The sequence below is a fragment of the Oryx dammah genome, unplaced genomic scaffold, assembly GCF_014754425.2.
Source record: "Oryx dammah isolate SB20612 unplaced genomic scaffold, SCBI_Odam_1.1 HiC_scaffold_29, whole genome shotgun sequence".
Taxonomy (NCBI): Eukaryota; Metazoa; Chordata; class Mammalia; order Artiodactyla; family Bovidae; genus Oryx; species Oryx dammah.
This window is the reverse complement of record NW_024070213.1, coordinates 42,881,357-42,903,484: the sequence shown is the minus strand read 5'-3', so window position 1 is coordinate 42,903,484 and position 22,128 is coordinate 42,881,357. Positions and strand designations below refer to the sequence as shown.

Below are 22,128 nucleotides of genomic sequence, written 5' to 3'. Positions count from 1 at the left end.
ATCTTTGGTTATCCATTCATTTTGCAGAATAAAGCATTAAAAACTGGACTGGAAACTCTATGTAGGAAGGCAGGACTCGCAAAATAGTGAACATTTCTGTAGGAATAGCTGGATGTTTTGTCAAGAACATCCAGATGTCACCAGCTGTCACCATCTATAAGCCTTTTCACTGGGACGGTCAAAGCCTATCCATGGTTTACTATTTGGGATGAATGTATGCCTGGGTGCTTGCATTCCTAAACTGGCTAAGAGAAGGAGGCTGGGGTCTTCTCTGTTAAGTATTCAGACTTTCACTGAATCCTCTCTTATCAGTCAGCTACTACTTTGTAACAAACAACCACAAAAATCCTCTGTGGTGCACAACAATAAGCTTTTATTTCACTACACACCTTCAGGTTAGCTGGGATTGGTTGATCTAGGCAGGGCTTAGATAGGCTGATCTGCTTTGAGCTGCAGGTCTGCAGGTCATCTGGACACTCTTGCTCCCTGTTTCTTATGTACTCTTGGAAATGGCAGGCTTCCTGGGGTTTCTTTCATCAACACAAGAGAACATAGTGCAAGCACAGCAAGCCTCTCCTTTTGAGGCATATGTTAACATCCTATGGGCCAAAAGGCAAGTCACACAGCCGAGGCAGCATCAGCCGAGTAGGGAAGCACACCCCTCCCCCAGGGGGAGAGGAAGGAGGGAGTGATTATCTGCTAAGCGTAATCAAATCTACCACATCCTCAGTAATCGGTCTGGGGCCTCACCCCATCTGCTTTGTGGCTAGTGTCCTTAGGTCCAGAACTCTCTGGTTGGATTTCCCTGCCTGGGTTAGGGAGGGGTGATTGCTGGGTGCATAGTGCAGGGGAGAGGACCAGGGAGTCTAACTACTTATACAGACTTCTAAACAACCCCCTGTTTTCAGCTTCCTGCCTCACCATCTGTGGTACCTGGGTCTGCCACTTTGGAGGCCCCTCACAGTTCTGTAAGGCCAGTTGGTTGCATCTCTCCTGTCTCCAACCCCCCTACCCCACTCTGCCATGGAAGAGCAGGCACTTAGATTTGTCTTTCCTGGGCTCTGTTAAATCATTTACCACCCCTGCATCTGCTCTTCATGCTTATGTACTGTGGTTTGGGGCCACAGGTGTCTCCTGGTTTCTTTGAAGATGAGAGTTTTGTGTTTCTGTTTCATGTTCTCCTTGTTAGGCTGCTTTGCAGCCAGGGGTGAGGGGGTGGAAACATCTCTACCTGGCACCTTGAAACCAAGGTCTCTTCCTTTTTCTGTTGAATGCACTTTTGTGGTATGTTGCTCAAACCCCGTGGCAGATGTTGAGTTACACGTCTGTCTTCTGCGCCTCTGGGGAGCAGGCGGCTGGGTCTCACCCCTTTTTGCCCCTCCAGCTCCCAGCACTTGGCACAGAGTGTATTGTTGGCATATGGGAACTGAATTGAACTGAACTTCAGACTACATGGATGACTGCTCATCATTTCACTTTCTCAAAGCCTTCCAAAGTCTTCTAGAACTATCCTAGATCTCTGTTTCACTCCCTACTGCCTCCCACATCCCATGAGGCCTACCTAGATGGTGTCGATTGGCCCCAGTGGTGACTATTTCTTGGGCAGTGGAGGAGTTAAGAGGGTAGGGAGGAGAGTTAAGAGATCAAAGGAAGAGTCAGCAGGGACTTTGGCCCCAGAAGAGGCATTATTTTAGTATACCATCATATTATCTTTCATGATCCTGTGAGATGGCTGGGCTCTGTTGTCTGGCTCTTCTGTTCCACAGGATGTTGGCTGGGGTGGCAGTCATCTGGGGACTCAACTGGGCAGACATCCAAGATGGCTCCCACACATGGCTGATGCCTTGATGAGGATGCTGGAAGGCTGGGCTCAGCTGGGACTCTAGAAGGATTGAGTTTCTCTCTCCTTTAAAGTCCTTTTTTTTTTTTTTTTTTGTCTGCTTGTTCATTTATATAAACAACAGAGGCTTATCCAGCATCCACTAGATGCCAGGTACTTGTTAGGATCGTGGTGACCCTACATGGAGGATTCTGAGTGGCATAATTATATTTTTAAATGAAGATGATCTCCCAGGATGCCTGCTGGAGGTTAGACAAGGCAGGGAGAGTGCAGGCAGGAAAGCTTGTGAGAAAGCATAACTACTGTCCAGGGGATAATTCCAAGGCCTAGAGCAGGAAGTGATGATGGGCCAGATGACAGGGTAGGTTTAACAGATATTGGGAAGCTGAATTTTCCAGTCTTAGTAACCAGTGAATGCTGGGAGCTCAGAATGGGAAAAGCCAAGGGGGCCCCTGGCCTTTGTTTTAGAAGAAGACACAAGGATAAGCCAGACTCCAAGACAGAGAGCCCCAAATGAAGCAGGCTTATCTGGCAGGTGCTCTCCTGCCCATCAGGTGATGATCTCATTGCAAGGGGCCAATCCCTGATACCCTGTCCAAGCCTGACAGTAGCAGGGTGCTTGGGAGTGGATGCTGTCAAATGAGTGAACATCATCATGTTGTCGGCTCTCGCCCATAACTAACAGTTCTTCCTATTTCAAAATTCTTCACTGACTTTCCTCAAGGTTTCTCTTTCCTTTCTGAAGGCCTCTGGTCCTCAGCCAATTTGCAAAGCAGAAACGAGTGACTCATCCAATGTCCAGCAAGTTCTGGACGCAATGATACAGAGGAAGGAGCATAGAGCTAGGAGTCCTAAGACCTCAAGCTAATTGTAATAGAAGGCATGACCAACAGCAACATAAACAAATAAGTGGTTTCATTTTTGCTCTGTTCCCTTAACAGGCAGCCATTGGCAGTAGTAGTTCAACTGCTGACCAAAGTTTTGAGGAATCCAGGCTTTTTATCTTTCTGCTTCTCCATTCTTAGAATGTTAGGTTATATTTTTCTGTCTGTGGTTTCAGGTTCATAAGATGGCTGCTGCAGCTCCAGACATCTCATCAGAATTCACTAGAGAAGGAGCCAGGACACAGGGCAGTTTTGGTTGGTTCTATCATTTTTTTATGGAGAAAAACCAAAACTTTCACACAGGCTGCCTCTCCAATTACTTTCGTTTTATGTCTTATTGGCCGGAACTGAATGAACTTGGAAATTCAGCTGCAAAGCAGGCTGGGAACAAGTATTTTTGTCTAGGGCTAGATACATTGCTGTTCTGAACACAACTAGGATTCTAGTAGCAAGGAGGATGCAAGTAGTGGTAGTGGGTTGAAAAGTACAGTGTCTGCCTTAGTGAATTGAGCCCTAACTCCTATGTCTCTGTTTACTTCTTTGCAAAACAGAGTTGTTAGTACTACATTGGGAGGCTGCTAGGAGAATTAAATGAGATCATATGTGCTAGGTGAAACCACACAATGGTGAGAGTATTTATTTCCTGACTTTATTACTGGTATAAAACAAGGACTGTATTCACTGGGGTAGGCTTGGTAGAAGAAGTACCTGGCAGAGGAGAGAGGAAGGCAGGGTGTGGCCAGGCTTGAGGCCACCAGGATGGTCCTGGATTTATCCCAAGGCCCCGGAAGGGCAGGGAACAGAAAGAGGTTCTTCTCGACTCTGGCCTGCTGGGAAAAGCCTTCTCATGGCTTCTAAACCTTGGACCTCTTAGAGTGTGGGTTCTGACCCACACATATCTGTGTTTGTGTCGTGTGTCCTAGGGGTGGGGTGAGGTAACAGTGTTAATGGTTTTTGGGGTTGTTTCAGAAGAGAGGTAACTTTAAAAACATAACAACCTTGTCTGAGCTGAAACTGAGAAAGGACATGGGGCTTCCCTGCCTACACCCCATCCCTTTCTAGATGGTGGGGCTTTCAAGAGGGAAGGACAGTGAGCTGAGATCTTGCATCAGAACTTCAGGTCTTGGGGCAGTGGAAGTGGCCAGGAGCCCTGGGGGAGCCAGAAATGGAAATTCAAAGCATTTCACTGGCTGCGAATTGAGAGACTTCTGGGTTGTCAGGACAGTGTCTCATATCTCTTTGTAAAAATCCTTTATTTTAGCTTCTCTAGACTGTCAGCCCCTGAGGGCAATAACTCGAGTGAATCGCAGGACCACACAACAGTGCCTGGAACAGAGTAGGTGCTTGGTAAATTTGTGTTGAATGGATGGATGAAGCTCAGATAAAGAGAAGCAGGATCATCCACAGGATTGGAAAGTCTGGCATTCGTGAATCAGCAAACACTGAGGGGAGATTGACTCCATACCCATCCGTGGCGCTTTAGGGATGAGCTTTGTTAATCTGACAGCAGCCCCATCTCTCTCTTAAAGGAACTTCCTTGTGCTTAGTGCCTGCGGGGACCGCCATTGGTTCCTTACACTGTATGGACACTTTCCTGGGACCACCAATATTGGAGACTGGGGTTTCTGGCTGCTCGACACCCATATTCCCAAATTCTGACAAGGCTCTCAGCCTCCTTTTGAGAACCAAATCCCTCCACCTCCACCCTAGTGGGTGTGGTTTTGAAACGACGGCCTACTCTCCCTGCTCTAGCTTGTCAAGTAGTCTAGGTTTGGCCAATCAGAGCACAGGATTCTCCTGACAAATGTGATTGGTTGAAAGGGGGAAGATCTAAGCTGGACCAATCAGAGTAAACCTTAATCAGAACTTTGCCTGGGGCAGACACTTGCTCTTTTTTTTGCTGAACTTGAAACTGGAAGGGTGAAGCCCTGAGAGTCACTGTGCCCAAGAATGAACCAGACAGCAGAAAGTATAGGAAAGTGAGCCCTGATGACTTCATTTGAGCCCCCTTGATCAAGCTGCACCTGAAGTCATGATATTTCCAATCTTGAATCAATAAATTTATTTTCTGCTTAAGCAGGGTTTCTATTTGCAATGGCAAAAGTCCTGACTGGCAAGGTCTGAAAGTTTTAAGACTCACAGATAAATGCAGCTCAGGGTCCTGTGAGTGGAGCAGAAAGACTTGAGAGATGGCAGGAGTCAGCAGGACCCTGTTTTTTGATTGACTGGGCAGGTACTCACAGAGATTTAGAAACTCTGAATGTATGTTGTCCCCAAAGGAGGACTAAGACCAGAGAGAAACAAACCTTCTGAGACACTTAATTTAGCTCCTCAGAAAAAGTCTCAATAAGCAAGACCATCAGTACTAGAGTATACTACTGCCCCAGAAGGGAATGAGAGATCCATCTCTGAAGGTATATAAGTGGTGGCCAGCAACCATCTGGCCTGAAGTTCCCAGAGGGGATTCAGGCGTTGGGGGTGAGGGGAAGAGTAACGCGGTAGATGACACCATGTGTGGCATCTGACCACAGCAACGCAGGGGTGGCTTACTGGGTGCTGGGACCTCCTTCTGGCCCTTGAGAAGGCTAGAGCATGAGGGGATGGGGGCACAGCACCTACAAATTTACACTCTTTGGGCCTCCAGGGGGACCTTCAGCACAGAGAAGACGGTCAACCAAGCTCTGTAGCCATCTTGTTAAGAAATGCCACAGGAAGGGAAGAACATGGCCAGCCAGGGGGCCACTGGGCGTTGGTTGGAGCCCTTGGAGAGTCAGAACCATCTGGCTGGGAAGGCTGGGTGCATCCTGGAAGGAAGACAAACAGGGGGTGAGAACTTGGGGCCAAGCAGAATCCACAGCCCGCTCCCAGCTATCCTGGCTCCCAGCTCAGTCCAGCTCCCAGCTTGTGCTCAAGGTTGGCCAAGTCCTCTCTATCCTTGTGGGCACCTCCCACCCCCACCCATCCCTCTTCTGCCCTAATAGCCTCGGAGCTAGTCTGTCCTGCCTCTACCCTATATGTGAGTGTCGGGTCTCCCCGGCTCAACTGGGCTCTCCCGAGGGACAGGAGCTGAAGTATCTCTTTACCCTGGTCCTCTCTGCCCTCCTGCCCGGACCGCACATTGGGAGCTCAGTGACACCACGCTTGGCTCCTGTTACCTGGCATTTTTTCTGATACTTTGAACCCTCCTTCTGGGAACTGGGCTCACAGAGCAGGCCCAGCTCAGGCAAATGAGCCAGCTGAGGCCCCTTCAATAGTCCCCCATCTGTCCTGGCCTAAATGCCGCTCCTGGTGAAACCTAGGGCTACCAAGCAGTGGCTGAACGCCTCCCTCCCAGCCACGGCCTGCTGTGTGTGGGGAGTGGGGGAAGGGGGGGAGGGAGTGTCGTGAAGCCATGTGGGTGGGACTCTTACCCCTAGAGGATGCTGCAGGGGCGCTTCTGTGGCCGTGTGGGCTGCGGGCACAGGACGGCTCGGATCGCCTCGTCAAAGACAGTTTTCAGGCCTCTCTGGGTGAGGGCCGAGCACTCCAGGTATTTCACTGAGTCTGGGTCAGGGCAGCAAGAGAACAGAGGCCTAGGTCAGGGCTGGGCAAAACCCCCTCCCAAGTCATACAACCACACCAGGCTGTGGGGGCCCCCTGGGCTGTGTCCCTTACACATTTACCCCCCTGTGCCTCAGTTTCCTCATATCTGAAAGGAGGAGCTTTATTCAGGGGAAAAGGTTAAGACCCACGATAGCAGGTTTGTGTCTTTCTTGAACACATAAGCCCGTAATTTGCGGAAAGTGGCAGGAATTTTGATACCTTCCTGGGAAGAAAGGAGCTCAAGCTACAGTGACCAAATCTCTCAGCACTTCACTTTCTTTCAGAAGACTGCCACATTCCTGCCTCCACCTTCCCGTAGGAGGCCTGAAGAACCCATGGGCTGCTCACCAGGACCTTCCAAATATCATCGAACTGGTCCTTCAGATCACCCCATTTTACAGATGAGAAAGCTGAGGCTCAGAAAAGTCGCTAGTCCAAAGTCACACACATTTCCCATCCCCTAGGGGCTGCTGAGAACTCTCAGCAAGAGGAATGAGAAATGGGGAGCCTTGTTCACCTGTGAGGGGACTGTCCTTCTCCCATGTGACCACTCAGGGCTGGAGCCCAGGGCACAGTGAAGAAGGCAGGCTGAGCCCCACTCCTGGGGCAGTGTTCATGACCTTCTGGAAGGAACCTGTGTGAGTTTCTGTGTTCACAACAACCCAAGCTGTCTCCCTGAAGTGAGCAATTGAGAAGTTCTCCCTGAGAGAAGCCTGGGGGCCAACTTTAGGAACCAGAGCGGGAGAGGGGTGGGAGCAGGGAAATTTGCTTCCTCCCTAGAGTCCACTCCTCTGTGAGGAGGAAGCAGGCTGACACTGATTGGCACCTGCTCCCTGCGAGGCGCTGAGCTGGGTGCTTCCGACAACCCTGTGAAGAAATTCTGTGAGTCCCCACTTCCTGGGTGAGGAAACGGGCCCAGTGAGGGGATGCCCCAGGCCCAGAGACACACAGCTTGGAGAGGGGAGCCGGGATCTCAGGAGGGGCAACCCGGGACAAGGGAAAGAAAGGATGGGCAGGAACAAGGACACTGAAGCTCAGAGAAGATGCCATTTGTCTAAAGCCACACTCGGGACTCTCCCATCGCCCTTGCATATGGGGGCACTGTCCCAGCAGGGCGCATGGGCGGTGGTCGCAGGGCCAGGCTGGCAGGCACGAAACACCATGACTTAGGTCTGGGAGTCTCACGGAACCTTCTGTGCCCAGAAGAGTCTCCCTGGGCATTTGGCCACCGTCTCCTTGCAAGGGACTGTGAGGGACTGTGGCCAATGTCCACTTCTTCCTTTCACACCCACCGTGTCCTTCCTGGCACCTGCCACCCTCCTACTTCTTGGCTAGGAGTATCCAGAGAAAGAGTCCTGACTGGGGGCCTGGCCTTTCTCTGCACCCCAGTCTCCCACCTTGATCATGACTGAGGGAGCCACGCAGCCTGGGTTCCAGTCTTAGCTCTGCCACATCCCAGCTGGGTGACCTTGAGCTCTTGACTTCTACCTGAGCCTCAGTTTCATCCTCTGTAAAGTGGGGTGATGAGAGTTCCTCCTTCATAGTTGCTATGATGATGAAGCAGGAGAATGCACAAGCCCAGCACCCAGGAAGTGGTCAATCCATGTCAGCTGGAATTGGCAGCTGCACCACAAGTCAGCACACTGGACTGGTGGACAGAGGCCGCCACTGTCTCATCAGCCCTGAAGGCTCCCCAGGCCTCCCCCTTGGCCTGGGCCAGTCTGAGGCAAGTTCAAAGTCATAAGTCACTGCCTCTACCCCACTTTCATCTGGGATCAGCTCCAAGAAAAATTGGCTAGAGGCCAAGGCAGGACCCCCAAGTCATCTCCTTCTGGCAGAGAAAGGACCTTTAAGGAGTGTGCAGGCTGGCTTGTACAGATAGAAAAACTGAGGTCCAGAGGAGGGGAGCCCCTGGTCCAAGGTCACACAGACAGTGCCAGAGCTAGTACCAGAATCCAGGTTTCCAGGCCCCATCTTATCCCAAAGCCTCTGCTTTAAAATGGAAAGAGTCTCCGGCTCAGAGGCACTGTCTTGGATGGAAGGAATCCGGGGGGCAGGCTGATCAGAAAGAAGAGAAGGCAGGGTCAATCCCCAGTATCCCTGAGGAAAGACTAGAGAGCCTGGGAGTCAGAGCCCCCAGGATGGGACGTAGGACCCAGTGTTTAGGCGGCAGCAGAGGCCCCCTGGGAAAGATGGCCATGTCTCTAGGCAAGTCATGAGAAAGGGGAGGTGGAGGCTGCGGTTTCTCTTACTGTGGAGAGATGTGAGTCCCCAGGGCCCTCCCAGTTCCGGCGGAAGGAAGAGGGTTAGGGTTGAGGGAGGGAGGGGCTGGAGGAGGCCGCACCAGTTCAGGAGCCAAACCCTGGGGACCCTGTGGTGACCCAGAGAGCCCTGGGTAGCTGGATTGCAACTCAGAGTGGCCAAAGCCTGCTGGTGGTCCCAGGCTCTTGGGCAAGTGCCCTGTCTCCAGACAGCAGGCAGGTCAGGGCCTGAAAGACAGCAGAACTGGACACCATGGAAGAGGCCAGACACACCAGTCATAGCTGGTGCAGACAGCCCTGGGCCACCATGAGGAGGGCCCCACGGCAGTGCCTTGCGGTTCTGTGTTCAAATCCTGCTTCTGCCACCTACCAGCTGTGGGACCCTGAGAAGTCACTTCACTTCTCTGGCCCAGTGACCGGGAAGCAAAGAGGAGTTGGGCTGAGAAGCCAGGAGGGTGGGGAATGGGGGGTGAGAAGGAGGCAGAAGGGAAGGCATCACCCTTCAAATCCAAGCTGAAACAACCCCTCCAGGAAGCCTACCCGGAAAACCCAAGCTTGAGTTGACTGCTCCTCCTCTGAGAAACCACAGCACACCCCACTCCAACCCTTCTCCGTCTGTCATGTCAGAAGCTGCTTATGGATTGGCCTAGTACCAACAGTGATCAACACAGGGTGCTTGGTGCTTCTCTGGGGGCTTCACGGGTGTGAATTCACTGAATTCTCCTAACCACTCAGAACCACTTCTATTGCCATATTTCACTGATAAGGAAACACAGGCAGAGAGGCTAAGTGACTCGTCCTGGGCCACACAGCTAGTACCCGGCACAGCCAGGGTTGGAATGCAGTCTGGCCCTGGAAGCTATGTTCGCAATCACCACAAGGCTGTGTCAGAGTTCCCCTCTCTGAGCCGAGCCCCCTACCAATCTCCTTGGCCAGTGCCAGGCCCTGCGGGTAGGTGATGGGCGCCAGCTTCTTCTCCTTCAGCTTCTCGATGGTGTCCTTGTCGTCCCTCAGGTCCAACTTGGTGCCTACCAGGATGATCGGTGTGCTCGGACAGTGATGCCGCACCTCGGGGAACCACTGGGCCGGCGGGCAGGGGCAGGAGGTCATGCAAGGAGTTGAGAGACGAGGGGCACCAAGATGGGAGAGGAGAAGAAGGGGGCATGAGGGTGTGTGGAAAGGAGAGGGCAAGATCAGAGAGTAAAGTTAACTATCCCAAATGTCTCTGAGACCCGAGTTCCCCCTATCCCCGCCCACCAGCCATGGTTGGCACTGGGAACCCTCTCTGCCCACATCCTCTGCTGCCCAGAGGCAGGCCAAAGTCTCCAGTCCCTCCCTGCCATGCTCCCCTCTCAGGGTCGCCTGCCCTAACCCCTAAGGTCCTGCTCCGTCCCACTCACCTTGGCCCGGACATTCTCATAGGAGGCTGGGCTGACAAGGGAGAAGCAGATGAGGAAGACATCCTGGGGAATCAAGCAAGGGTTACGGGTGAGGGGAGGCCTGGAGGCGTCCAACCTGGGCCCTCCACACCTGGGCAGCTACTGAGGGCTGGAGCAGCCCAGGGGATGCTGGGCTTTTAGGATCTGGCAGAGCAGGGTTTCCCTTCTCTACAGCAGGCTGCTGCTTGTTTATCCGACACTTCCTAAAGGCCGGGGTTTCTCCTCACATCGCGCTGTAGCGATGCCATTGCTACCCCATTCTACAGACAGGGAAAGTGAGGTTTACAAGGATTAAAGGCTGTGCCTTCTGGAATTCCAGAGTCCATGCTCTCACTACCCCTCTGTCGGTTTGCTGGTCCCAGCCCTTTCTCTGCCACCCTGGAGGGAGAGCCCAGAAGCCACAGAGCCACCTGCCGCTGTGCCCTCGTCTCCCTGCCCCCCGCCACACCCCCCGGGGGCTGATCATCCCGAGCTTCCTCTGGATCCCTGTCCAGGGTCTGCCTACCCCACCCACTGGGCACCAGGTGGAGCCAGAGCCCACGGGAGGATGGGAAGGCACAGTGAAGACAGACAGAGCCAAATGGAGGGCGGAGACTCCTTGAGCTGGGCCTCAAGGAGGGTCAGGGTTCACCAGGCCGAGCCGGCACTCCAGGCAGAGGAAACAGGGACGTGAAGGCCAGGACCACGAGGAGGGTGGGGCAATGTACCGTCTGCGGGTAGGAGAGTGGCCGGAGGCGGTCATAGTCCTCCTGCCCAGCCGTGTCCCACAGCCCCAGGTTCACGGGCTTGCTGTCCACCATCACATTGGCTGAGTAGTTGTCAAACCTGTGGGAACAAGACAGAGGGTCCATTTCCAGCCCCAGAGTCTGCGGACTTGCAGTCCCTGGTTCCACGACAGAGGCCAAGACCCAGAGAGGGGCCACAGTGGGACCCAAGCCACGCTGCACTCTACAGTTGGGGTTGATTTTTAATTTTTAAATGCCAATCCGTTATATTAAAAGAATGTTAATCGCAGGAGAGCATAAAGAAGAAAACATTGCCTCTACTCTTTTTCTGCCCTGTCTATCCTTTCTGGGTCGGGGAGATCCCCTGGAGAAGGAATAGACTGCCCCCTCCAGTATTATTAGACTTTCCTCGTGGCTCAACTGGTAAAGAATCTGCCTGCAATTCAGGAGACCTGGGTTCCCTCCCTGGATTGGGAAGATCCCCTGGACGAGGGCATGGCAACCCACTCTGGTGTTCTTGCCTGGAGAATCCCATGGACAGAGGAGCCTGGCGGGCTACAGTCCATGGGGTCACAAAGAGTTGGACATGACTGAGCGACTAAGCACAGCAGACAGCACACATCCTTTGAAGAGATAATTTTTCGAGACTGTGTAACATTCTCTCAAAGGCACAATCAGAATAAACTTTAACCTCCTCTGAGGCTGAATGCTGCAGCTGGTCAACCAATTTTTTTTTAAGTTATTTTTTTTATGTGGACCATTTTTAAAGTCTTTATTGAGTTTGTTAACAGTATTGCTTCTGTCTTATACTGTGGGTTTTTTGGCCTAGAGGTTTAGGGGATCTTAGTTCCCCAACCAGTGATGGAACCTGCACCCCCTGCATTGGAAGGCAAAGTCTTTATCACTTGACCCTCAGGGAAGTCCTACAGGTACCTATTATTTGTTGAATGAATGCTCATTTCCATCTTAGTTTGGGTCCCCCCAGAAGCAAACCCTGAGATGAAAGTTACTTGGGAAGTGATCCCAGGAGCCAAGGGAGGGGGCAGAAGCTATTGAGGTGTTACTGGGGAGCAGGTGGAACTGGGACTCCATCTTGCTAGGACCTCTGAGCTCAGGGCATCCCCCTGAGGAGGCAGAGAGCTGCGGTATTTATCCACCTTCTCCACCTCCCACTGGCAGAGGGATATCCTGGGGTATTAATTCACTGGCCTTCCAGCCCAACCCAAAAGCTGCTAGTCACCGGAGATTTCAGGAAATGCCATTGGCACACACTGGAAAGGCACGTGCTGAAGGGTATGCACATGCTAAACTCCCTGCCAATACCAGACAGGCCTCTGGGACAATCACACGAGCTTCCAGATTTTTTTAAAGGTTCAGTTCAATAGTATTTCTCTCGCTACACACATTCCTGAGAGGCAGCAGCTGGTCTCTAATGCTGTGCAAAAAGAAAGTGGGATCAAAGCCACACAGCCAGTGAGCAAGTGACCCAACCAGGTGTGAAGCCAGTTCTGAATCCACGTCCAGTGTTCACTACTCCATGCCACAGCTGCTTCCGCAGCTTCCCTGCGGGCGAGGGACCACAACCTCTCTCTCTGCATTGAGGTCACCCACACAGGTCCTGCTTCCTGTCCCCTGACCTGGCCCACTGAGACCTCAGGCTCCTCCAGCTTGTCTCCCTTCACACATCAGCCAAGCCATTTCCGTTTCTGGCAAGACTCAGGCTTCCTGCCTCTTTGAGTCTGTTCACGCTGTGCCCCCCTGCCTGGAATGCCCTCCCACCCTCTCCTTGTCGAAGGTGTTTCCTCACTCCCAGGCCGCACGGTCCACCATGCTCTCAAGCCTGTGCCCCTGTCTGCCTGTGCCTCTGTTGGGAATACTCCTCTGTGCCCTCAGCACTCTGTCTCCCATTCATGCTTCAAAGCCCTGCCCAGGCAGTTCCTCCTCTGTGGGGAAACATCCTGGCCACCTCTTTCCTTGTCCCCCACCTGGAAAGATTTTGTCATCCCTTCCCTCAGGCAGCTGCTTTGCCTAGACTGTGAGCTGGCATTAATGTGTCTCTCCTGCCATGTAGCTGGGGCTCCATGGGGGCAGGGTCTGTGTCTCTTTATTTCTTTAGTCTCAGGACTGGCACCTAGTAAGTGCAGGTAGAAAAGAGTTAAACTGAACCAAAGTACTTGGGAAGCCGCCTCTTCCATGAAGTCCTCCAAGAACATTGCTCAGTGACAGGCTGCAGAAGCCCTAGTGCTTCAGAGCAACTCAAAGACATTTGTCTTCTGACAGGCACCCTCCACCAAAGCAGTGGGCCACTTGATGCTTTTAATACCCTGTGCTTATCCAGCCTTCACTTCCTCAGATGGCCCTGCTCCCTCCTGCCTGGAAAGTTCCTGCAAATGCTCTTCCCTGGGCTTCCTCCTCTTCTTTCCTGGTGCCAGTCTGACTCTTACTCATCCTCTTTCCAGCCCCATCTCAAGGTTACCTCCTCCAGGAAGCCTTCCCTGAGCCCCAGCCAGGTCGGAGCCCCCACCCCACCCCTACTCAGTAATCTGTGGTGAACTCAGCACCCAAAGGCATCAGGCTTGGCTTGCTCCTCGCTGCCCTGAGGCCAGCATCGCATTTGGCACATAGTGGCTCAGCGGTAAAGAATCCTCCTGCCAATGCAGGAGACTGAGGTTCAGTCACTGGTTTGGGAAGATCTCCTGGAGAAGGAAATGGCAACGCATTCCAGTATTCTTGCCCGGGAAATCCCATGCACAGAGGAGCCTGGGGGGCTACAGTCCATGGTGTCTCAAAAGAGTCAGACACAACTGAGCGGCTAAATGACAACAGCAACAGTTGCCCTGTGTCTGCTCTGGGTACCACCCATTACCGCTGTGGGATTTCAGGCCAAAGGCACTATTCAGGGAGACACCGCAGGGCGTGATGGGAAAAGAAGTCCCTATGTTTTCTTTGGCTTCGGCCAGAAACACTCCTTTGGGGTGAGCTTAGGATATAGGGACTTTATCTCCTCTAATGTCTAGTCTGAAATTCTGACACCAAAAATTCCCCCAAGATTCCTTGAGCCAAGGATATCTATCTTCTCTGAACCAGCTCTAGGATCTCAGGGGCCACGGTGATGGGGAAAGAGCTGATTTGTAGGACCTGTCACAGGACTAAGCACTTGCTCTGGGGCCAGGCAGAGGGCTAGGGACCTTCATACCTTAGGTTTTGAAGTCCCATGTGACCCAAGGCAAAAGAACCTCAAATTATTCTCTTCAGACAGTTGAGGAAATCAAGGCTCCAAGAAGTCAAATAACTTATCCAAAGTCAGCCAGCTCAGGAGCACAGGAGCTGGGATTTGATCTGGTCTCCTTCTGAGCACTCATTTGTGAGTGAGAGAGAGTAGACTAATGCTCCATAGGAGGGTGGATTTGCCTGGGGACAGCCCCCCGCCCCGAGTGGGAAGGGACCAGAAAGTTCCTTGTGAAGCCTAGTCCTGGCTGTGTGACCCTGGGTGAGTAGCCCAACTTCTCTGAGCCTCACTTCTTCAATGTGAAAAAAGAAAAGTGCCATCTTTTAGGGCCACTAAGAGGATCCAGGCAGAGAGGACTTTCAAGCCATCCCATGGGGAGATGCTGAGAAGCTGAGCAACCTCATCCTGAAACAGCCCCCTGACTGTCCCCTCCCCAGAGCCTGAGGGATTCCTGCAGAGACAGTGATCCACAACCCCCGAGTCCCCCAGTCCAGAGACCCACAGGCAGCCAGGACCAACGGAACATACACCACCACCGTGGCCAACCTGCACTCTTTTCTTCCAGATGAGGAAACTGAGGCTCACAGACAGGAAGGGACTTGCCCAAGATCTCACAGTCAGTTGGTGGCAGAGCCAGGGCTAGATCCTGTTACCCAGTTCAGAAAAGCCTGTGGTATAAGCATCACTGTGAGTTGATGGCCAGAGGCTAAGTGAAGTTTGAGCTCAGGTGCAGGGGCTCCCTAGTGGCTCAGATGGTGAAGAATCCACCTGCAATGTGGGAGATGTAGGTTCCATCCCTGGGTTGGGAAGATCCCCTGGAGAAGGGAAAGGCTACCCACTCCAGGATTCTTGGGCTTCCCTGGTGACTCAGACAGTAAAGAATGTACCTGCAGTGCAGGAGACATGGGTTCGATCCCTGGGTCAGAAAGATCCCCTGGAGGAGGGCATGGCAACCCACTCCAGTATTTTTGCCTGGAGAATTCCATGGACAGAGGAGCTTGGTGGACTATAGTCCATGGGGTTGCAAAGAGTGGGACACGACTCAGAGACTAAGCACAGCACAGCACGTGGGGCTGACCCAGACCTGTGCAGAGGGCAGGGGATCCATGCTTGCTGAGCACCCGGGGGTCCCAAATGCTGCTCTGGGTCCTTTACACTTAGATCATTCAGTGGACCCAGGAACTGGATTCTACATTGTGTCTGGGATTCAGAGCCCTAGAGTAACCTGCCCACAGTCACACAGCTGGTATGCTTTTACCCAGAGTCTGTGTGGTCCACACTCGGCTCTGTAGCCCTCTGCCATGGAGAGGAAGAAGGGCATGGGACAGATGAAATGGCCCTCAGCCCTGTGCATCACTTGACCACCACCCAGGCCTCCAGGGGAAGGAAGGTGGGCTCACAGAACACAAAGAACACGGGGCACGCATGGCTGCTGATTTGGGAACAGGGAGCATTGATATGTCAGGCGAGGCATGGACCCCTGTGAGGATTCGCAGCCCGGTCCTAGGGACAATAGGAGCCACCGAAGGCCTTCACCAGGCGGCGGTGACATGCTCAGCTTTGCATTTGGAAAAGGTTCTCTTGGCCACTGGGTGGGATCATCTTGCAGAAGGGTCAGAGGGGAAGCTGGGAGACAGAGCCGCTAGTGAGAGAGGCGGGTGGTTGGGGGAGGCGCGGAGGCATGGGTGTCCCAGATGGGATGGGAGGGGACAGAGGCTGTGTAGGAGCAGTGAGCAGGCTTGAGCCAGTTTGACACAGGGAGGGATTAACACACCTGGTGGCAGGAGTATGGGTCAAGGGGGCATTGCGAGGCCAGGTGGGAAAACCCCCGCAGGACCTCTGGAATCTCCACTAGGGAGGCTGGGCGCCATCCTGTCTATGGGAATCCAGGCTGGACTGCCAGTTTACAAAGGAAAGTGAAAACCAAATACTGGCCCATCTAACCCAAATTAACTCCTTGTGTTCTTCCCAGAGAGAAGCTCCGCAGAGCCGAGCTCCTTGCTGGTGGCTGAGTTCCAGCACCTTCTCAGAGCAGACTGGAGCATGCCCTCTCTGCCAGCCAGGGTGGTCCAGTCACTACAGTGAGCCAGTGAGGTGCTCAACTCTGTTCTAGCAGCCGGTCTAGTGAACTAGATGGACCAGGGCCCTGTCCTCACAGAGCTGCCATCCCAGCAGGAGAAGTCAGATCAGGATGGGCAACGGAGACCATCCAGCAGGGTGTGGAGGGATGGAGGAGGCCTGGGTGGAGGGAGGGATTGTTTAGACCAGGGTCAGGGATGGACTGCTTCAGCAGGGAACTGAGTGATGGGAAGTGGCGAGTGCAGAGGCCTGGGGGAGGCTGGCATGTCTGGTCCCCAAGGACCAAAATGGAGTGAGTAGGAAATGGGTTTTGAGAGGGGAATTTCAGCAAGGTATTCCTCTATCTAGTTTTTGCATTTGAAAGCTCACCTGGGCTTCCCTTTGAGAGTGGTCATAAGGAGAGGGTAAGGGGGAGATCCTCTAGGTCACGAACACCCCATAGCAGGGTCTTTCTACCTCGTCTTTGTATCTCCAATGCCCAGCACCTGACCATTCACAGAGCAGGCCTCAGTCTCCCCATCTGTGAGACGTGGCTTTGACTTCGAGCTCTTATCCCCCAACCCTAGGCAGTAAGTTGAACTCGCTCTCTCTCTTATCTGATCTGATTCTTGTGGCACAGGCCTCTGGCCCCAGCAAACCCTGCCACCCTGAGCCCCAGAGCCCTCCTGACCTTTATCTCTCTGCCGGAGATCTCAGGCTGCCTGTTTCCCCCAACTCTACTCTCTCCAACTGTCCCCACCCTCCAGTGTCAAGGGCTCAAGGTGGCTTATTTTCCCCTCTCTGTCACAGGAGTGCAGGCTTTGAAGCAGGAGCCCCTCTAGGGGCTTGTCCAGAGCCAAGTGACTCCGTATGGAAGACAAAGAGGGAGGGGTGCAGGGCTGGCTACATACCAGGCCAGGCCCAACACAAAATGAAAAGGAAGGGCCCCTTGTTCAAACATTAAGAATTTGGGGATGGGGGCCTCCGAGCATGAAACGAAGTGCGGGAGCCTCCTGTGTGGGACGCTGTGAGCCTTCCTGGATGGCCCACCTGGGAGCAGGCCCTGATCTCTGACCCAGCTCCTCGCATCCTGGGAAGGTAAGCCCTGTCTGGCCCATCCTGTCTGTCCTGTAAAGTTGTCCAGGACCACCGAATCTGCTCGGGGCCACCAGGGGTTGCTGAGAGCACCTGGCCCTTCCTTGGCCTCTGCTGGTTCCCCCACCTTGCCTCAGAGAATTCACCTCCCTTCTCCCTGCACAGGGAAGGTGCATGGGCAAGAAACTTGGCACCTCCCAACCCCGCCGCATTTCTTAAAGAAAGAGAAACTGAGGCTCAGAAAGGGGCAGGAGAGTAGGTGGTGCCAGTGCCAGTGCCAGTCCTGGAGACAGTGACCTTCTGCAAGAGCTGGCTGGCCTAATGCTGCACCTGCCTCCCTGCCACGTCTAGAGCCCACCATCCTCAGCACCAGGAGGCACTGAGAAACGTTTGGTGTTGGATGGTGAGTGGGCAGATACAGGTTGATGCAAAGGGGGGCACTGGTGCCCCGATGGGGAATTGGGAACAGAACCAGGCTAGAAATTGCTTTCCCAGGTTTCCTGCCCTCTGCCCTCTCCTAGCTGCCATCCTCCTGCCTGGGCTGGGGTCCCTGAGGCAACTGGAGCCTGGCCCCTTGTGCCAGAGAGAAATAGAGAGATCCTAGGCCACCTGGTGACCCTGGGCGGGGGGGGGGGGCGGGGGCGCAAGTCCCTTAGCTTCTGTAAGCCTCAGCTCCCCCCACAGACACTGTGGGACTAAAATAATCCTAACTCCTCCCACGAGCATCAGATGAGGTCACACACGTGTGACATTTCCAGGGACCGGCACCCAGTAGGCCCTTGAGAGATGATAGCTGTGATCTATCCTCCTAGGGCCTCTCCATAAAGTTCAATTTAGGTCAACTCAAAATATATACATCACTTCTAAGATAATGTGTAGATTATACTGCATGTAAGACCCTAAGTCCCTTAAAGAACTGGAGATGGCCCCCTGCCCTCTGTAGACTCTTGGTCATGGAAAAGATCAGATAAAGTCTGTCTAGGGAGTGAGAGACCCCTTCAGGCTATGTCAGAAAGGCTTTCTGGAGGAGGGATGCTGGAGCTGGCCTGGAGGACTTAGACGCATGGGCATGGGAAGGAAAAGCACTCGAGGCAGAAGGAAGAGCTGGAGCAAAGATCCCGAAGTAGAAATGTCCAGGGTGTGTTTGGTGACCAGGCGGCCAGAAACAGAACAAGAAGTGAAGAACTGAGTGGTGAAGCCAGAGGGGAAGGTTGGAGAAGGCCACGCACAGCCTTGAGTGCTGTGCTGCAGAGCTGGGGGGCTGTCGTGAGGGAGTGGGGCCGCCGAGCATCAAGGAGAGAGGAGCTGGTGCTTCCGTTCACCCCACATACTCCTCCATACCTGCAAATCAGGTGACAGCCCTGCTCCACATCCAACACAAGGGTGGGTCCTGTGTGGTCTCCAATGGCACTGTCCTCTCCCCCTGCACACGCATGTGCCCTGACGTCTCCAGTCTCCCCATGTTAAGGCCCTCCTCCTGCACCCACTCCACTCTTCTGTTCCAGTCCCCTTCCACCCAGCTCTGCTCAGGCCAGCTCTCCATGTCTCCCTGCTTGAAGGCCCCGCTCCCTGGCTTGCCTCCTGCACCTCTCTCCCCTCTGGGAGCCTGGGGTGCTCATCCTGGCACAGGTGGCTACCTCCCCCTCTAGATCAGCAGGCCCAAGACTGGCTGGAGCCTGACCCCTAAGTGCCCACACAGGCCCGGCACACAGGAAGTGCCTGAAAGGGCGGTGGGCCTGGTGGTCCATGCGTGTCTCCCCAGCCTCCGAGCGTCCCACCCACGTGCAGAACTCACACGGTGGGGATGTACTCTCCAGGGAAGGCGTTGGTGGTGTAGCTGATGAGCAGGCAGGTCTTGCCCACGGCTCTGAAAGACAGGAAGTTCAAGAGGGCAGCAGTCAGGGGCCCTGCCTGAGACCTAGAGAGGTTTTCTGAGGACCTCCACAGTCCCTTAGCCCAGCCCTCAGGGGAGACCGAAGCCCGACCTCCGCGGGCCTCAGTGTCCCCATCTGAGAATTTCTGTATCAGCGTTATCACACTGAGATGTTTGTTAAAGGACAGACTTTGGGGTCCTACCCGAGATTCTGAATCATGAGTGTGGCGTGGATCTGGGAATTTGTAACAGGCTTTCCCGGGTGACTCTGATGTGAAACAGAGGATTAACAGCAGCGGGTCCCCAGGAGGTTCCCGAAGCCTGACCAGGGCTCTGCCATTTCTGCCCTGGGATCCAGATCCTTCATCACCCACCCAGCAGGAATGCGCTCTCAGGCAAGCCACATAACCTCCCCATGCCTCAGCTTCCCCGTCCAGAAAACAGGGATGAGATGAGTCCATCATCACAGGAGAGACAGAGATGTAAATTAGATGAAGCCGGTAAAAGACTGAAGCACAGTCCTGGCGCAGCATAGCAGTCGCCAAATGTAGGGGACTGCCTGACCCCTCTCCTTCCCCTCCCACCTCACTGGAGGGTGTGGCAGTTAACAGCATGAGTTCAGGAATCAGAGAGACCAGGGCTCAAATCCCATGAGGTCTTAAGCAGATGACTTAACTTCTTTGAGCTACAGTTTTCCCACCTGTAAGACGTGCCTAATATGAGGGTTGTTGGGAGGATAAAACAGAGGAGCGTGAGGAAGCCCAGGGCCTGCACACGGTAAGCACAAAGTCAGTAGTGAGTGCCATGACTGGTGCTGTCTGCACCCTGAATCTGCTGGGCTGGGAGGGGGTGCGGGCCACAGGTAGCCCTGGGCCTTCCCCTGCTCCACTTGGTTTCGACACTTCTGGCTCTGAAGGGGGCCACCCGCCCTTTTCTCTCCTCGTCCCCTCCCACCCCCCCCACCCCCCCCCACCCCCGCCTGCCAGCAAGGTACCTCTGAGTGACTAGAACGTTGTGGCTTCCGCCCTCCCCTCCTCATATCAGATACAAAGCAGAAGTGAGCAGGACTGGACAGGCAGGCAGATAATGGGCAGAGCCGTGTATCACAATCAGCTAAAGGCTGCCTGATAAACCAGCCCCCGCCCCCACTACCCCACCCCACTGCCATGATAAACCAGCCCCCTACCACTACCGCACCCTGAACAGGAAAGTCAAGTCTCTTAAGGCCTCAGGCTGCCCCTCTGTAGGATGGGAGGCCTGCCGGCTAGAACATGCTGGAGTACATTGGGGTTGGATGGACCTACAGAAAACTTCAAGAGGTACCTTTGTGTTGGACCCTGAGGCAGTGTTGCTGGCAGGCCCAAGAGATGGGATATCAAACCCGTCATTCTACAGATGAGGAAACTGAGGCCTGTAAGGGCACATGACAAGCTAAGGTCACAGAGATCCGACCGCTGAGAAGGGCCTTCAGTTCACGCCTGGGCCGCCCCCCACAGTCCCCCCCGCCCCGCCCTTCTCCTGCCCTAACGCTGCCTCTCACGCCCCTCCCCCTCTGCTCCTCACCCACATCCCCACACTACCTCCCCAGCCAGGCAGGCTGAGACTTAGAAGGCAAGCTTTACCGAGCACACATACGTGCAGGACAACCACTCAAAATAGCTCAAGCGACCCGACATCAACCCTGAGGGAATGGACCTCTTCCCAGATGGCCAAGCTTTGGTTCAGAGAGGCACTGTGACTTGCAAAAGGCCACACAGCAAAGCAAGTCAGGGACTAAAGCCCAGGTCAGCCTGGGGCCCCACCCCCCACCGGCAGCCACAGATATAGAGACCAAAGTCCCATAAGAGACCAGCCCCAACTCTCAGGGTGCAGGTGAGAGGCCCTAGGTACCCCTAAGTCTTTTACGCAGGCAGTTTCCGGGATGAGTGGGGCAGAGAGTGAAGCTGTGTGCAGCCCACTCCTGGGGTTCCCTCTGGGCTCTGGGAGAAAAAGGGAGCTGTTCCTCTGGCTGCCTCCTAGGGACCCCTCTGTCTGTAGGCAGGGGGCTTCAGGGTGCAAGGGCCCCAGGGCTACCCCCAGAGGGAGCTGTGAGCAAGTCCAGCCAGATACCTACCCATCTCCCACCACCACACACTTGATGGCCTGCATGGTGTCCGAGGCCTGGGGGCTGGTAGTGGTGACAGCTCAGAGCCCCAGCGTTTCTGCAGGCGCGTGGGGTGTGGAGAGCTGGAGAGGTGTCCTGAGTGGGGAGCAGCAGCAGCGGGACAGGATGCAGGAGGAAGCGGAAGGGGAACTTACCCAAGCCTCTGCCCCCACGGCCGTTTGCAGAAGGCGGAGCGTGCGGTCTGGCAGAACGGCTCCAGGGCGGGGTGGCCCTCAGGTGCTGGACTGGGCCCTGGCCAGCCCCACGGGTTTCGCTGCTCTGAGGCACCAGCAGGAGATCTGGGGACCCTCGGGGCTGGAGACATACTTCCACAGGCAGGGCCAGAGCTGTTCTCTAAGAACCTGAGGCTTCCAAGAGTGTAGTTCACCTCAGTTCTAAGCAATAAGCATTTAATGAGCACCTACTGTGTCCCAAGCACAGGAGCTAGTATTCGTGAGTCCAGGATGTGAGTGGGAAGATACAGCTTCATCACAGGTGTCCATAAAACAAACTAGGAAGTAATGGGGGCACAGAGGATTGGTAGGGAGGGGATCTCAGAGTCACACAGAGGGTGAGCTGGGACCTTCAGGGTGGCATTTGAGCCGGTACGTTAAAGCTGGTGTCAGAGAAAGGGCACTCCAGAGGGGACTGCCTAGGCAAGACAGGAAGACTTCCCTGAGCAAGGGCCAGTGTGGAAGCCCCTGAGTGTGCAAGGATGGTGGAAATATGATGAGGCAGGAAGAGAAGTGGGGAGTCAGCTGATGGAGAAGGGGAAACGGAAGTGACCGGTAGTGCCACACCTGCTGGGCCCTGTGCTGGAGGGGGCCCTGGGGACAGGCGCCCTGGCTCAGGAGCTGTGGCCCGTTTAAACGATGCTGAAACTGAAGGTCTGGGGCTTAGGTTGATTAACGAGGACTGCCCAACCTGAAGTCAAACCCAGGGTCAGGTGACTCCAAGCTCCTCTGTCACCCCAGCTGCTGTCTGGGGTACAAAACCTGA

General features: G+C 54.2%; 1 protein-coding gene across 1 annotated transcript; it reads right to left on the bottom strand.

Moving 5' to 3' along the window:
* Positions 1 to 2,980: 2,980 nt before the first annotated feature.
* LOC120858556 (ras-related C3 botulinum toxin substrate 2) lies at positions 2,981 to 21,274 on the bottom strand. The gene is made up of 7 exons (XM_040234689.1): positions 21,100 to 21,274; positions 18,909 to 18,980; positions 10,714 to 10,831; positions 9,968 to 10,030; positions 9,488 to 9,647; positions 6,135 to 6,267; positions 2,981 to 5,528 (listed from the first exon to the last, which is right to left on the bottom strand). Exons 1-6 carry the CDS (start codon positions 21,132 to 21,134, stop codon positions 6,137 to 6,139), a joined length of 579 nt encoding a protein of 192 aa, XP_040090623.1. The 5' UTR covers positions 21,135 to 21,274; the 3' UTR covers positions 2,981 to 5,528; positions 6,135 to 6,136.
* Positions 21,275 to 22,128: the final 854 nt, after the last annotated feature.